We start from the raw sequence: 17,980 nt of genomic DNA, 5'->3' as shown, positions 1-17,980 counted from the left end.
AGGTAGACTGTAACTGGACCAAAGGGGTCACTGGATTGTCTTGTCAACTTGCTCAACAGTCTCATCAATGAAAAACTGCATCAACCCAAGAGAGACACGATCCTCAGGAACTCCTTTTCTATAGGAATGAGGTTTAGTCACTTTACCAGGTGAAGGACTCCATCCAGTGAAGGTGCAGGCAGGGGGTAAGAGGAAAACGGAATGGGTGGTGGAAGAAGGAATTCATGATTATTAATTTAGGTCCTGTGAACAGCTATAAAAACAGGAACTATAGCAGATATGGTTTCTGTTATTCAATCTTTGTCCTGTTTCTCCTCCTCCCTCCCCTCTTACATGAAGAGTACTAATGGGGACTGACTGATATTTCAGTTTTCAGGTGGGACTATGACCACATTTACATCTTCCATACAGTGTAGTTGAGGAGATTCTGAGTATTTCCTGTGCTGGAAGCAAGCATTTTTCACCTGCACAAAGAAAAGAGTGGGTGCTGAGGACAGGAAGAAAGGATGAGGCCAATCTGGCCCTCCACATCCATCCTATTCTTTCCCACTCTACTTTGTCCCCAGAGAAGCTGACATACATGAATTGCCCCCTATATGTGCTGGCTGTCTGGCTTTTGATTGCATTTGGCAAGTGAAAATAAGTTAGCAGGAAATTGAAGGAAGAGAATAAAGTTAGAATATGTGTTCCTCTGGAACCCTCTGGCCAAGTTGCCATGCAGGTTGGTTGTATATTCTACCCAAAACCTCAGCTCCTTGCAGACAGCCCTCTTCCATATAGTTCTCTTTCCTGGTTCCAGAAATTGCTCTCCACCCTGTTCACTAACAGGCTTCCATCTATTCTTAGCTTCAGGGCATCCCATTACTTCTCTATAGGGTTCCTTAAACTCTTTCCACACCTTAAAAAAAGCCAATCCCTTATTAAACTTTTTCAAATGCAATATTGTAAATCAACTGTACTTTAATAAAAAAAATTTTTAAACATAAGTTGGTGCAACCACTATAGAAAACAGTATGGAGGTTCCTTACAAAACTTAAAATAGATCTACCATATGATCCAGCAATCCCACTCCTGGACATTTACCCAGAAGTGACGAAAACTCTAATTTAAAAAGATACATGCACCCCAATATTCATAGCAGCATTATTTACAATAGCCAAGACGTGGAAACAACCCAAGTCCCCATCAACAGACGATTGGTTTAAGAAGATGCAGTATATATATACAATGGAATGTTACTCAGCCATAAAGAGAGTGAAATATTGCCATTTATACCAACATGGATGGACCTAGAGATTACCATATTAAGTGAAGTAAGTCAGGCAGAGAAAGACAAACATTATATGATATCACTTATATGTGGAATCTAAAAAATAAAACAAATGAATCTATATACAAAACAGAAACAGAACCACAGACATAGAAAACAAACTTTTGGTTACCAACGGGGAAAGGGAGGGGAGGAGGGACAAATTAGGAGTTTGGGATTAACAGGTACACACTACTGTACATAACATAGATAAGCAAAAAGGATTTACTGTGTAACCCAGGGAACTATATCCAATATCTTATAATAACCTATAATGGAAAATAATCTGAAAAAATATATATATATATAACTGAATCACTTTGCTGTATACCTGAAACTAACACGATATTGTAAATCAACTATACTTCCATTAAAAAAACAACTCTTTTCCATTACCCAGTTTGAGTGTAACGTATGTTTTCCGCTGGGCTTCTGACCTATATATCTCTGTTCTCTCTTCCATTCTCCTCCCAGCTCCCACCTAGTGGTTGGATGGAGTCTGCTAGTTTAGATATTGTTTATGGACAATAAATAAAGCCAGGTTTTGGCATATCTAAGTCGTGTGCAAATGTTTGACCCTGTAATGAAGCAAAATCAGAAACAGTGGTATTTTGGTTTCTAAAATCAAAATAGTTTTCTTTTAATTAAAAAAAAATCCTATTTCTCCAATAGACTGCTCCACGGGAAATAGAGGAGCTTAGGTCAACATGCAGTATTACCTGAAGGACCTAAAAAGCTTTCTTCTCCCTTTTGGTCCAGGAGCGCTCGTGCTGCTTTGTGCGTGAGGCTCCCTTCTCCCTGCTGCTTCCACACCAGGCACACTTGTATCTTGTTGGAGTCAGGCTACTGCGCCAACCAGAGGGTGGGAGAGCTATTACACCCGAATAATTCTGACCCCACCCAGCCTTGTGTTTTGGTTGCTTCTCTTTTGTGTGGCCCTTCCTTCAACTCTTTTCTTTTTACAGCTGCTAAGGATGTTCACGGTGACCCTACATGTCTCCTTGAGTCACAGTCCCTGCCTTATTTCTACCGGGTTTAACCGTCTGGCTCGTTCTCTGCATCTCCTATCTTACTTTGACAATGTGCCTGCAGCTTCACCTCAATACCGCCTAGAAATCGACCAGCTGTGTCCTTACTAGTAGGCGCCATTTCTTTTTGAAACCCATATGCTGTGAAATGCTTTTTTTTTTTTTTTACTTCGGTACGAATGGCCTTTGTTGTTTGCAACGGGAAGTGGAAGAGGAGGGGATGAGACAGCTCCGGCTCCTGGGGCGGCTCCACAGACTCGGTCGCAGTCCTCGAAAAGCTGAAATGCTTTTTTGAGTTGTTTCACCTGTGACATTTTCATCTTGCCATCGCTGCAGATGCTACTTTTAGGCACAATGAGTGCGCAGGAACTTTATGAATCTCACATGGCTGCTTGACTCACTGACACCCTTAGGCATTTCAATTCAATGTAGTTCATTAAACAACGATTTAAATCATAGGGTATGCAAGATCTTCTGCTCATACAGCTTAACATCAAAAAGCAAATAACCCAATCAAAAAATAGGCAGAAGACCTAAATAGACATTTCTCTAAAGAAGACATACAGATGGCCAACAGGCACATGAAAAGATGCTCAATATCTCTAATTATTAGAGAAATGTAAATGAAAACTGCAATGAGGTATCACCTCACACCAGTCAGAATGGCCATCATCAAAAAGTCTACAAATAATAAATGCTGGAGAGGGTGTGGAGAAAAGGGAACCCTCTTGCACTGTTGGTGGGAATGTAAATTGATACAACCACTATGGAGAACAGTATGGAGGTTCCTTAAAAAACTAAAAATAGAGTTGCCGTATGATCCTGCAATCCCACTCCTGGGAATATATCTGGAGAAAGCTCTAATTTGAAAAGATACATGCATACCAATATTCATAACAGCACTATTTACAATAGCCAAGACATGGAAGCAACCTAAATGTCCACCAACAAATGAATAGATAAAGAAGATGTGGTATATAAATACAGTGTAATATTACTCAACCATAAAAAAGAATGAAATAATGTCATTTGTAGCAACATGGATGGACCTAGAGATTATAATACTAAGTGAAGTAAGTCAGACAGATAAAGACAAATACCATATATCACTTATATGTGGAATCTAAAAAAAAAGATACAAATGAACACATTTATGGAACAGAAACAGACTCACAGACATAGAAAACAAACTTACGGTTACCAAAGGGGATGATGGTGGAGGGGGGAGATAAATTAAGAGTTTGGGATTACATATACACAATACTATGCATAAAACAGGTAAACAACAAGGACCTACTGTATAGCACAGGGAACTATACTCAACATCTTATAATAACCTATAATGGAAAAGAATCTGAAAAAAATATATAGATAGCTAGATATAGATATGTATAGACATAGATATATACATATATGTGTGTATGTAACTGAATCAATTTGCTGTACACTTGAACTAACACATTGTAAATTAACTATATTTCAATTTTTTAAAATGTCTTCTCCTCTGTGAAATTTTCTCTTTTTCTCCCCTTTTACAACCTAGTCATAGTTAATTGCTCCATCTTCAGGACTGGCCACGCATAATCTGCATCTCTCTCTTAGCACTTATCACACAAAAGTTTAATTATTTATGTGTCTATGTTGAGAACGTTTCAAGGACAGGAACTATTGTTCATCTTTGTATTCCAGGAACTAAAAATGTCTGGCACTTTACAGGTGCTTTGTTAATGTTTGGTGGATGAGTGCATAGAGGATGGAATAGGATTCTGGGCCCAAGGACCTGGAAAAGCAAAGAGTTGGAGACATGAAAGGGGACAGAGGCCTCAGGGGAAGGTCAGAGGTCCAGTGTGGCTAGAACTCAGCTTGCGTGGGCAGATGCATGAGGCACCTGGGCTAAGGCAATTCCTTACTAGAATCTTAGCTCCGTGAGGTTAAGGGTTTTGGTTTGTTTTGCTTACCATCTGGAGTATTGCCTGGAACATAGGAGGTGCTCAATATATATAAGGTCTGCATATATGCATATATATCTCCTATCTTATTGATAAGATCTGCTATGAACAGTAGAATGGTGAGTGTGTGTGTGTGTGTGTGTGTGTGTGTGTGTGTATAATTTTGAAGGAAATATACTGATTCAGGACAGAATCATGGAAGACATTAGCACCAAAACAAATCTGTAGGAAGGATAAGAGACCTCTCATTAGCTGGTTCCTGTCGTTAGAGAACACCCAGGCCTGTAATACAAAAACACAGATACATTTAACTGCAGTAAAGCGAACAGCTGGTGTGTAGGAAGTTATGAGAGAAAGATACAGAACAAAAAGCAGCAGCCAGCACCCCCCCACCGCACAGCTGCATGAGAGGTTCCCATCAAGCCCAGATGCTCAGCTGATCGGATCCTCCTACGCATCTGGTTTGGTTTGAAATGCAGAGGAGAGACAGGAAACAATATCAAAGGCAGAGGAGGGGATGCCCATTGTGAGCTCTGTAGATATCATAGGCAAAATGAGAAGATAAAGAGCTGCTTGTGGCTGCCCAACGTGGCTCAGAAGTGGGTCGAGCTCCCAAAGCAGAGTTTATTATCTTTATGTCAGCACCCAAACTTCTCTCTCCTTCCTCCTTAGAGCCCTGACTGCCTTTTGGTCTTCTCTCACCTCACAGGGCATTCCATGGTGATGATGGAGGTGTAATCAGTAATCCAACAGTATTTACTGAGCACATACCATGGGCTAGTCTCTGTTTGGAACCGCGGCAACAGCAATGACCAAGCAGAAGAAAATTCCTGCCCTGATAGAGCTTAGATTTTAGCAAAGGGAGATAAACAGTAAACAAAATGCACAAGTGAAAGATCTGTAAGATAATGGTAAGGAGTTTGGAAAGATATAAAACAGAAAAAGGAAACAAAGGAGCAAGGAGTGAGGTTAATTCTCATTAGGGTACTGTATTAGTTTGCAAGGGCTGCCATAACAAAGTACCACACAGGCGGAGTGACATAGCTCTGGAGGCTAGAAGTCTGACATCAAGATGTCAGCAGGATTGGTTTCTTCTGAGGCCTCCCTCCTTGGCTTATAGATGGCTACTTTCTCTCTGTGTCCTCACACGGTTTTTCCTCTGTGTATGTCTGTGTCCTAATCTCCTCTTCTTATGAGGGCATCAGTCACATTGAATCAGGGCCTGCCCAGATAGGTAATTAACTTGATTACCTCTTTAAAGACCCTCCACCTCCAAACAGCCACATTCTGGGGTGCTGGGGGTTAGGACTTCAACATATGAATTTTGGAGGGACAACCTTCAGCCCATTAACAGGTATCTTAGGAAAGCCTAGCTGGGAAGGTTGTATTTAAGCAAAGACTTGAAAGACTTAAAAGAGCTGGCCAGAGATTCTCTCGGTGGCGGCGGCGGCGGCGGCGGCGGCAGCGGCCCTGGACTGCGGGGAATGGGAATCCTAGGTCTTTGAGCACCGCCCCCGCCTCCCTGCCCGCGACATGGCTCAGGAGAAGATGGAGCTGGACCTGGAGCTGCCTCCGGGCACGGTTGGGAGCCCGGCGGAGGGCGGCGGCAGCGGCGGGGGCGGCGGGGGCCTCAGGAGGTCTAACAGCGCCCCCCTGATCCACGGCCTCAGTGACACTTTGCCGGTGTTCCAGGCCGAGGCGCCGAGCGCCAGGCGAAACAGCACAACGTTCGCGAACCGCCACGGCCTGCTACTACCGGCCTCCCCCGTCCGCATGCACAGCAGCCGCTTGCACCAGATCAAACAGGAGGAGGGCATGGACTTGATCAATCGAGAGACCGTCCACGAGCGCGAGGTGCAGAACGCAATGCAGATAAGCCACTCCTGGGAGGAAAGTTTCAGCTTGAGTGACAACGACGTGGAGAAATCCGCCTCCCTGAAACGCATCGATTTCATTCCGGTGTCGCCAGCACCGTCACCCACCCGGGGAATTGGGAAGCAGTGTTTTTCACCATCCTTGCAAAGTTTTGTGAGTAGCAATGGATTGCCTCCAAGTCCGATTCCCAGCCCAACGACCCGATTTACTACCCGGAGAAGCCAGAGTCCAATTAATTGCATTAGACCAAGTGTTCTTGGACCATTGAAAAGAAAATGTGAAATGGAAACTGAATATCAGCCAAAGAGATTTTTCCAGGGCATCACCAGCATGCTTTCTTCTGACGTTGCACAGCTGTCAGATCCTGGTGTGTGTGTATCTTCTGATACCCTTGATGGAAACAGCAGCAGTGCCGGATCTTCTTGTAATTCACCAGCGAAAGTCAGCACTACCACCGACTCTCCTGTGTCACCTGCCCAAGCGGCCTCTCCATTTATTCCAGTAGATGAACTTTCATCTAAGTGATTCACCCACCCATCCTGAGACTCGGTTTTGTTTTTGTTTTTGCAGTGGAGAGAAAAATGAAGTTGGAACAAGCACTGAATTTTGTCGATTAATTTGAGGCTATTTCCTATTTTACCCTTTTCCTTTTTTGGAATTTCCTGAAATGTTGTTATTCTAGAGAACTTTTATGTCAGATTCCTGCGGGTGCCCTTGAATTCAGTGTAGTAATATTTTCAGACGTTTTCCCAATAAGTGTGTTGAAGCATACATCTTTACGCTGCTAATATGTCTAAATACATATGTTATCCCTTGATTTTTTAAAATAACTGAGAGCTCTATTTATTTATGCGATTATTACGTTCTGATGCAAATATAAATGTTGAATTAATCAGCATAGTAAACTGATGTTTTAAAATTCCATACTTCATGCCCACACTAATTTTTAATGTTATTTTCAGTGATTGCTAATTTCTATTTGATGAAGAACAATAACTTACCTATGTACAGGTATTTTTTAAATGTTAGTTTTATCCATCCAGTGGTTGTCTGTTTTACCCAGGAATCCTTGAATATTTAATTTTCTGGGTACAGAAGTGGATGGGGGATGGTAATAAAAAAACAGAATATAAAAGTTTGCAACAAATCTTTTAAAATTAAATATATAAAAGTAAACATATTTAAAAACAAAAACAAACAAACAAAAAAAAGAGCTGGCCATGCAGATATCTGGGGTGGGGTGGGGTGGGGTGGAGTGAGGAAACATTTCAGGTAGAGGGAACAGCTACAGGCATCTTAGTGAGTTTGAAGAGCAACAAGGAGGTATTGTGGCTAGAGGAGGTGAGCAAAGGGGAGAGCAGGAGGAAAAGCCAAAAGGCAAGGAGAATAGCAAAATCAGACAGGCCCTTAGGCCATTGAAAGGATTTGGCTTTTACTCTGAGTGTGACAGGAAATCCTTAAGGGAGAAATCATGCTTCTGGTGGCCTGCAAGTTCAGGTTCAAGTGCATTGCTTAGTCTGAGTAGAATCTATCAGGCACTTATGCTGACTGCCCCAGAACCACAGGGCTGAAGAGATGGACCAATGATTAATACATTTTGACAGAAAAGATACATCTATTTCTAGGAATCTTGCTATTGTGATTTCTAAACTCTATCTCAATTCTTGCAGTTATTACTGCCAAACTTCTTTTTGATGCACTTAGAAAATGAGGTAGAAGGGCTATTTTTAAGTCATGTACTTTGATAAAATTTTGGAGGATGCTTGGATTGATGTATCCATTGTGTATACTTTTCTTCTGTGGGGCTAAGAGTGAGGGGGACAGCAGCAGAAGTTTATTTCTGTCATCCATTGTGGTGGTTATTATGGGAAATCTGCTTCTGACTTCTTATTTTTTATTTTTAAATCATGGTTAGGGTACCATATCCTTTGCAGGTTTTAGCGATGACATGCCTTTCATTGCCGGAGAATAAAAGGCCAATATGTACGCTACCATCATGTCAAAACTGAAAATGCTGGGCTTCCCTGGTGGCGCAGTGGTTGAGAGTCCACCTGCCGAGGCAGGGGACATGGGCTCGTGCCCCGGTCCGGGAGGATCCCACATGCCGCGGAGCGGCTGGGCCCGTGAGCCATGGCCGCTGAGCCTGCGCATCCGGAGCCTGTGCTCTGCAACGGGAGAGGCCACAACAGTGAGAGGCCCGCGTACCGCAAAACAAAACAAAACAAAACAAAAACAAACTGAAAATGCTAAGATAACCAAAAATCTACAAAGCTATGAAGAAGATCGGTACTGCATAATAGCTATGCGAATGGATAAATACTCTTTTTGTCTTTGTGTGTTGGTTTATTCTCACACTGCCCATCAGAAGATCTTGGCCTCATACATACATAATGTTTATTTATTAACCCAGGGTCAAAATGGTACAGTGGAAATACCACTGGATTTGCTGTTTGAAGACATGGGTCAAACCCAGGTTTGCTACTTCCTGTCTTTGTGCCTTCAGACAGCCATTTAACCTCTTTTGGTCTCAGCTCTCTTACCTGTAAACTGAGAAAAACAAGACCTTCTTTACCTTTTATAGCATTGTTGGGAAGACCAAGTAAAGGAAAATCTTTATGAAGTATTACGTAAAATTAGATATTCCTATAGTGAATATACAAGGGCTATAAAATATCACAAAAAATTTCGTTTTACTATTCCTTAGGTTGTTTTTCTTTTTGTTCTTTTTTCCTTAAGTCTCTGTTTTCTGTGATCTCTACCACAGCCTCAGACACTCCTTGTATCCTGCTCTCCAGTGTGGAGGGAGGCTGCACAGGGAGTGGGAAACACATGGGCTTGGAGTCTTAAAAACATGGATGGAATCCTCTGCCTTTTTGAGCTGAGTGTCACTGGGCATGTGATTCAACTTCCCCAGACCTCAGATTCTTCGTCTGTAAAATGGAGCAATACCAGATGCTCTAAGCCTAACTACATTCTCAAGTATAATGGGAAGCATTTAGTTATACCTTGAACTTTAGGATATAAAAACATTCTCCTCCCAACAAGCTCCAGTAAGCCTGGGAGATGACAAGCACTCAGTTTAAGTACTTGGTGAATGAGTCAATTGATGATGAAGGGTGAAAACACAGAGTACCAGCCACCCAGCACAGGGCCGGGAACATAGGCTGAGACTCTCAGTGACTTTCCATGCATGTTTCCTCTTCATGCTGCTCATGCATCCAACCTCAATAGCTCCCTCTTTTCCCATGCAGACCATTGACAGCACTCTTCTTCCCCTCTCTAACCTGTTCTCATCCATCCCTCTGAGGATGTAAACATGAGATAAACAGGTTTCCTGGGTGGAAGTGTTCAGTAGAATGGGATCTACCATTTCCGAGGGGACAAAAACCAAGCTATCACTGTACTGAACATATTTATCTATCTATGACTATTTCTTTCTTTTTTTGCGGTACGCGGGCCTCTCACTGTTGTGGCCTCTCCCTTTGCGGAGCACAGACTCCGGATGCGCAGGCTCAGTGGCCATGGCTCACGGGCCCAGCCGCTCTGCGGCATGTGGGATCTTCCCGGACCGGGTCACGAACCCGCGTCCCCTGCATCGGCAAGCAGACTCTCAACCACTGTGCCACCAGGGAAGCCCTAAGACTATTTCTTATCTATATCTTCTGGATCTATCCTGGGAAAAACATCGGATTCAGTGGGTTTTGGGGTTTTTTTTGGATGACTGGTTTAAATAGATCTATCTGCTTCTTATTTACATCTGTGTTGATTTTAGGATTTATGATCCTGAGGAATTATGCCAATCACTGAGGTCATTAAACATCGTATTTCAACAAATTTAAGATACAATATATTGGAAGTTGCAGCATTATTTCATTTACCACTAAGATAGGGAAGAAATATTGCTGAATAAACTGTGATGCAACGCTTTCTTAACATTGAGCACTTGGCTGTTGCTTTGCAAGAAAACATGTATTTTTGGTCATTCCTCCAAAGACAAATATTTGCTTCTTTAAAAGCAGATTTGCAGTCCACTGCTGTTCTGTGCCTTTCTGTGAACACATTAACTTTAGTTTCAATGCCAAATCATAGGGTGTCTTTCCAAAGGCATTTTAACAGCATGTAAACTCAATACCCACAGTAACAATCATGCACGCAGTTCAGCGGAAGTGATGACGTCATTAGGGACCGCACAGAACGGACTCCTGACTCGGTGATATAATTGTAAGACTCTGTGGATTATAAAACAGGCTGGGTCCCCTCCCCGGCCCCGACAGGCTGGTGGGCTGCCCTGAGGAGGTGGGGAGGGGAGGGCTGGGCCGGCTGGCTGGCAGACGGTGATGCCGAACTTCTGCGAGGACCCCAACTGCACGTGGAAGAGCATGCAGTCGGACCTGGCTTTTTTCAGGTTCCCGCGAGATCCAACCAGATGCCAGAAGCGGGTGGAGAATTGTAGGAGAGCAGACTTAGAAGATAAAACCCCCGATCAACTAAATAAACATTATCGATTGTGTGCCAAACGCTTTGAGACTTCTATGATCTGTAGAACTAGTCCTTATAGGACAGTTCTTCGAGATAATGCAAGACCAACAATATTTGATCTTACCAGCCATTTGAATAATCCACACAGTAGACACAGAAAAAGAATAAAAGAATTGAGTGAAGATGAAATCAGGACATTGAAACAGAAAAAAATTGATGAAACTTCTGAACAGGAACGAAAACATAAGGAAATAAACAACAGCAATGCTCAGAACCCCAGTGCAGAAGGGGGTGAAGAGCAGGATGAAGACATTTAACTTTTAACCCTTGAAGAGAAGGAAAACAAAGAATACTTAAAATCTTTATTTGAAATTTTGATTCTTATGGGAAAACAGAACACACCTCTGGATGGACATGAAGCTGATGAAATCCCAGAAGGTCTCTCTACTCCTGATAACTTTCAAGCACTGCTGGAGTGCCGGATCAATTCTGGTGAAGAGGTTCTGAGAAAGTGCTTTGAGACAACGGCAGTGAACACATTTTTCTGTTAGCAAACACAGCCGAAATGGATGCTAGAGGTCTGTGAGAGCTGCGGTAACAGATTTTGATTTCATTGTTACCATTGTTGTTCTTAAAAATGTTCTATCTTTTACAAGAGCCTTTGGGAAAAATCTTCAGGGGCAAACTTCTGATGTCTTCTTTGCAGCCAGTAGTTTGACTGCAGTGCTGCATTCACTAAATGAAGTGATGGAAAATACCGGTTTATCATGAATTTTGGTTTGAGGAAGTCACAAATTTGGCAACCAAACTTTATATTCTGATAAAACTCCCAGGGCAATTTTGCAGAGCTCAGCACAGTAACCTGGAATCTCAGCTAACCTCTGAGAATTACTATAAAGAAACTCTAAGTGTTCCAACAGTGGAACACATTATTCAGGAACTGAAAGATATATTCTCAGAACAGCACCTTAAAGCTCTTAAATGCTTATCTCTGGTACCCTCTGTCAGGGGACAGCTCAAATTCAATACATCAGAGGAGCATAGTGCTGACATGTACAGAAGTGATTTACCTAATCCTGACACGCTCTCTGCTGAGCTGCATTGTTGCAGAATCAAGTGGAAACACAGAGGGAAAGATATAGAACTTCCGTCCACTATTTATGAAGCCCTTCATCTGCCAGACATCAAGTTTTTTCCTAAAGTTGATGCATTGCTGAAGGTCCTATGTATTCTTCCTGTGATGAAGGTTGAGAGTGAACGCTATGAAAATGGGTGAAAGAGTCTCAAAGCATACCTGAGGAACACTTTGACAGACCAAAGGTCAAGGAACGTGGCTTCACTTAACACAAATTTTGATATAAAACACAATTTGGATTTAATGGTGGATACATATATTAAACTCTATACAAGTAAGTCAGAGCTTCCTACAGATAATTCAGAAACCACTGAAAATACCTAAGAGACTTTTAAAATAGGCTTTCTCTTATATTTGATATTTGAAAAAATCTGTGAGAAATTTGAAACTATCTTACAGAAAAGTTGTAAGGTGTACGTAGGCCACTTAATCACTGAATATCTTGACCTGTAGGCCTCCCATTGAGTACATTATTCACTGATAATCTGCCTGTTTAGATGGCCCGTTTGAAGTCCCATGCTTTGGAGACCTAACTCTTTTTTCCAGAAGATAGCATTGGAAGTACCACGTTACACTCTGTGTGATCTCTGCTAACGGCACTTTGGACTTGTATTAGATAAGTCATTTTACACATAACATTTATCACTGTGGATCCAGTTGTCAGGTACTGAGTTATCAGTTCTTTGAAGAAATAAATTTTGAGCAGATATGGGAGCAAGGAATACATTTTATAAAATATTACAATGAAGCTCATGACTGACCTTTGAATAGTAGGAGTTTTAAGTATGCTGTTAAAAATCTGTAAGGGACAGTTAAGAAAATTATCAGACTGTAAGAGAAACGTGTGAGCTCGCCAAACAAGGATTTCAGTGTAGATTTCGTCTTTATCAAATGAAGTTAAAGGAACAAGTTATAGTTAAAATTTGAAAGGAAGAGCCTGCCATTGTTGTTTCACATCTGGTTGTTGCTGTTTGCATTCCTTTATTGAGCCTCATCTTCATAAGCTTTTTGGCAAGTATATGTTGAACACTTCTGTTTCATGGTCAAGACAGGATCAGGAGGCAGGAATGTACAGTGGAGAAAGGACAGCCTCTTCAATAAGTGGTGCTGGGAAAACTGGACAGGGACATGTAAAAGTATGAGATTAGATCATTCCCTAACACCATACACAAAAATAAGCTCAAAATGGATTAAAGACCTAAATGTAAGGCCAGAAACTATCAAACTCTTAGAGGAAAACATAGGTAGAACACTCTATGACATAAATCACAGCAAGATCCTTTTGGACCCACCTCCTAGAGAGATGGAAATAAAAACAAAGATAAACAAATGGGACCTAATGAAACTTCAAAGCTTTTGCACAGCAAAGGAAACCATAAACAAGACCAAAAGACAACCCTCAGAATGGGAGAAAATATTTGCAAATGAAGCAACTGACAAAGGATTAATCTCCAAAATTTATAAACAGCTCATGCAGCTCAATAGCAAAAAAACAAACAACCCAATCCAAAAATGGGCAGAAGACTTAAATAGGCATTTCTCCAAAGAAGATATACAGACTGCCAACAAACACATGAAAGAATGCTCAACATCATTAATCATTAGAGAAATGCAAATCAAAACTACAATGAGATATCATCTCACACCAGTCAGAATGGCCATCATCAAGAAATCTAGAAACAATAAATGCTGGAGAGGGTGTGGAGAAAAGGGAACACTCTTGCACTGCTGGTGGGAATGTGAATTGGTACAGCCACTATGGAGAACAGTATGGAGGTTCCTTAAAAAACTAAAAATAGAACTACCATATGACCCAGCAATCCCACTACTAGGCATATACCCTGAGAAAACCATAATTCAAAAAGAGACATGTACCAAAATGTTCATTGCAGCTCTATTCACAATAGCCCGGAGCTGGAAACAACCTAAGTGTCCATCATCGGATGAATGGATAAAGAAGATGTGGCACATATATACAATGGAATATTACTCAGCCATAAAAAGAAACGAAACTGAGCTATTTGTAATGAGGTGGATAGACCTAGAGTCTGTCATACAGAGTGAAGTAAGTCAGAAAGAGAAAGACAAATACCGTATGCTAACACATATATATGGAATTAAAAAAAAAAATGTCATGAAGAACCTAGGGGTAAAACGGGAATAAAGACACAGACCTACTTGAGAATGGACTTGAGGATATGGGGAAGGGGAAGGGTAAGCTGTGACAAAGGGAAAGAGAGGCATGGACATATATACACTACCAAACGTAAGGTAGATAGATAGTGGGAAGCAGCCGCAGAGCACAGGGAGATCAGCTCGGTGCTTTGTGACCACCTGGAGGGGTGGGATGGGGAGGGTGGGAGGGAGGGAGATGCATGAGGGAGGGGATGTGGGAACAGATGTATATGTATGACTGATTCACTTTGTTATAAAGCAGAAACTAATAAAAAAAAAAAAAAAAAAAAAAAGACAGGATCAGAGGCCATGATACTGACAACCGGTTTGTCTGTTTTCTTCTGTCTTTTTCCATGACTGTATCTACTGCCTCATCTTGATTTACAAGCAAAACCTAGAAACTACAAAAATAAGTGTTTTGTGGTTTATCTAGGAATAATACAGAAAATATTGCCATTATTTTTGGTGAAGAAAATCAATTTTGTATAGCTTATTTCAACCTAAATAAAATGTGAATTTTGTTTAAAAAAAAAAGAAACAGGCTGGGATTTCAGAGATACTAACGTGTGGAAGGAAAGCATCTTAGAGTCAACAAAATGGTTTAGCAAATTAAAAATCCCCAATTGTTTTTTCCTCCAACAGAGGGGCATATGCAAAGTTGTATCATCGAGGACTCAAAGTGAGCTGTGAATCTCTGCGTGAGCTGGTGTGCTCATTTTGCTTATTGGACATGCTTGACCATCAGAGAGGGCTGCTAGCATTCTTCTGGGTGGGAGGGGACTTAAATTTCAAGGGAAATGGCTGTCATGCTGGCATTTGGGAACTGGGGCAGTCAGTTTTGCTGTGGGGCAGATAGTGTTTGAATGTTTTCCTGTATATTACGTAGGAGTCGCAGTCCTACAATACCCACTTAATTGGTTCTAGTCTGCCTTCTGGATGTGTGTGGGATAAATGGAATTCCTCATGCCCACACACTGTGAAATGTCAGACCGTTGTTTGTCCTTCCCTTTTCTTGCTTTCTTCAACCATTTCCCAAAGCTTCTCAAGGATTGTAATGAACTTGAATATTATACAGGTATTACACATGCATTTTGCTGTGGTCTGAATGTTTGTATTTTTCTCCCTTGCTCCCAATTCATATGTTGAAACCTAGACCCCAAAGTGATGGTGTTTTGGAGAGGTGATTAGGTCATGAAGGTAGAGCCCTCATGAATGGGATTCGTGCCTTTATAAAAGAGGCCCCACCATGTCAGGATGCTGTGAGAGGCTGGTGGTCTGCAACCCAGAAGAGAACCCTTCTTAGAATGTGAGCATGCTGACATGTTGATCTTGGACTTCCCAGCCTGAAGAACTGTGAGAAATAAATTTCTATTATTTGAAAGCTACCCAGTCTGGTATTTTGTTATAGCACCTAAACAGACTAAGATACATTTATTGTTTAAAAAATAAGAATGAAATAGCTACCACTTTCAGAGTGCTACTATAGCTGCCATCGTGCTGAGCGTTCTATTTATATTGCTGTATTTTTTGCTCATGACAACCCTCTGCAGTAGGTATAATTATTGTCCTGTTTAATGATGACAAAAACTGAAGCTTAGAGAGGATTAGTAATTTTCCTAAGGCCATACAACTAATGAGAAGTGGATCTGAGTTTCAAAACCAAATCTCCTTGTAATTAACAGCAATTTTTATACAGTTCTGTATAAGAAACTTGTGAAAGTGATATAATAAAAATCGATCCAAATGAGCAGAAACTTCTCTTTTAAATTGGTGCCCGAAGGACATTATGTACTTATTCCAATAGTTCTGTTATTCAGGACACTTTTGGAACCCCCTTTTGGAATTGTCTTCAGGGCCCGCGCTTTGAGTATCCTATTCAAAAGGATAATCCCTATTCATCCTGTGAGGTGAGATTTGACTGTTTAAAGGACCCTAATGAGGCAGGTCTGCTGACTAAGGTGTAGGATGACTGTGATCAACGGGGCGACATAGTTTTCAGTCATTTAAGAAAAGACCACGGTTTTCTTGAGTTGGTTGTAAACTAAAGCAGAAACATCCTTGGAATATGTATGATTTTCCTTGGATTATGAGAATTTGAGGGATATAAGACATTTATGGAAATGCAACTATCAGAGGTGAAAAAACAGTCAGCACCCACACTGACTTTCTTTATCAATATTAGCAATTTGAGTTGCACTTACATTTTGTTGGTACATATCAGGGGCCCCCAAATTTTAGTTGCTCAAGGCAGTATATGGCTCCTGGAAGTATTCTGTGTGGTGCTTTTATTGCACCCACACAGTGTGTTAATAGGCTGTATAATTGGGCAGATTTTAGGTTTGGTGGCCATATAAGCAGTTTAGTCTCAATTGTCCTGTCTACCCACTCAGGGTGCTTATGTTAATCCCATGCCCACTGAAGGCATTTGGACTTTTGATTCCTGATGTTCACATTCTTTTGTCTAAAAGAACTCTGAACAGTAAGCATTACTCTGTTCAAAACAAAACAAAACAAAAAACCTTAGGGTATTTCATGTCCCAGTTCCAACACCCTTTAAGCTACTCCTAGCTAAAAATAATTCTTCCTTTTCCTGAATTTCTATAAAACTTCAGTGATCCTCACTTTGCAGTCTTGATCAGCTGTCTTCTGTCGTAGCTCTTTAGGAAGGGTTCCTATCTTATTTCAGAGGGAGTGTCCTTTATCAGCGGAGGTGCTCCTGTGGAAATGACGCTTGGGCTTGCCAAAGAGATCCGCTTACTATCTGAAACAGCCAAAAATACTTCCATGTGTTTGGAACTTTTACTTTATACTTTCTCTTTACTCCTTTGCCAGCCCTGGTTGCCTTGATTTAGAAATCAGTCTTGGGTTCTGATGCTTTATTGACCCTGCCTAGTTTTGATGAATCACTTACTCACAACCAGAGTCCTCGTGTTAACTTGCCTGGGATGATGTTGGCTCCATTCATTCCGGGCTTTGGTGACTTAGCTCTGCTTCTCAGTATATGATTCTGAGCTGTGTCTACGTCTTATCCTGGGGATGCTACACGAAAGGAACCATATTTATCACCATGGGAAGAATTAGGACAGAGTTGAGGATGGGAGTCCATGGAGCACCTGCTTTCATACGTAGCCCCCGGTACCAAGCACTGTTCTTTGTAGACAGATCCTTGATAAAAATTTGTTAATGGAATAAATGAAAAAACAAGGCAGTTATAGTAGCATCTCATGATGTGGAAAGGGAAGTACAATTCATCTAGGGGTGAATATGCTTCTTCTTTACATGAGGCATCGTGGTAGGCACTGAGAATTCAAAGATGAAAAGGTAAGGAATTTGCACTCTCCTGGAAGTCTAGAGTTAAAGGAAAAGTGTGGGTGGTCAGCTTGGACAGAGATGATAGAGAACCTATTAAATTGTAGGTCTTAATCCCGGGTCCAGGTTCAAAAAAGTCTTGAATGTGTTTGGGGGGTTTCAATTTCTGAGCTGGAAAAATTCTTGAGGACTTGGGTCTTGATGCCAGGCTGCAGAACGATGGCTTCTGAGGGAAGAGGGGGGCAGATGAAGGATCTGGCAAAGGACAAATGTCATACCCATTTGAGGTCATGAGCAGGTTTCCCAGGGCTGCTCATTCTACCTTTTGGTCAAATTTTCCTGGGCTACTTGTTAGAAAAGGAGATTTTTTTCATATTAAAAAAAAAAATCACATGGCATCCTGGAGAACAAGTTCTTTTACTAGCATGACGTGACTTTTAAAATACTGAAATCTGTTGTGATGTGCAGCAGAGGTTCTGAATTCTTTTTGGAAACAGGGCCCCAACCTTACTGGTAAATTTGTGCTTTTACTTAAGATCACAGATGATGCGGTCAGCGTTTTTTGATTATGAAGCAAGCTCTAAGAAAACAGAACAACTGAAGTGATCTTCCTCTCTCTAACCTGTAAGTTATCTTTCACAGCATCTCATCGGAGAGGCAACCTTAAGTGTTAAAGTAACTAGGTTATCCTCTCATCTAACCTACACAAGTAACTGTCTGG

General features: G+C 41.3%; 1 protein-coding gene across 1 annotated transcript; it reads left to right on the top strand.

Annotated features, from left to right (window-relative positions):
• Positions 1-5,724: 5,724 nt before the first annotated feature.
• On the top strand, positions 5,725-6,686 carry LOC307060236 (PPP2R1A-PPP2R2A-interacting phosphatase regulator 1-like; the record flags this gene model as incomplete). The annotated part of the gene is made up of 1 exon (XM_079714670.1): positions 5,725-6,686. The coding sequence occupies exon 1, from the start codon at positions 5,820-5,822 to the stop codon at positions 6,684-6,686; it is 867 nt and encodes a 288-aa protein (XP_079570796.1). The 5' UTR covers positions 5,725-5,819.
• Positions 6,687-17,980: the final 11,294 nt, after the last annotated feature.

Source organism: Hyperoodon ampullatus, assembly GCF_949752795.1.
Source record: "Hyperoodon ampullatus genome assembly, chromosome: 11".
In the NCBI taxonomy this organism is placed as follows: domain Eukaryota; kingdom Metazoa; phylum Chordata; class Mammalia; order Artiodactyla; family Ziphiidae; genus Hyperoodon; species Hyperoodon ampullatus.
The sequence above is the reverse complement of the archived record's forward strand: the minus strand, read 5'-3'. Positions and strand labels throughout refer to the sequence as shown.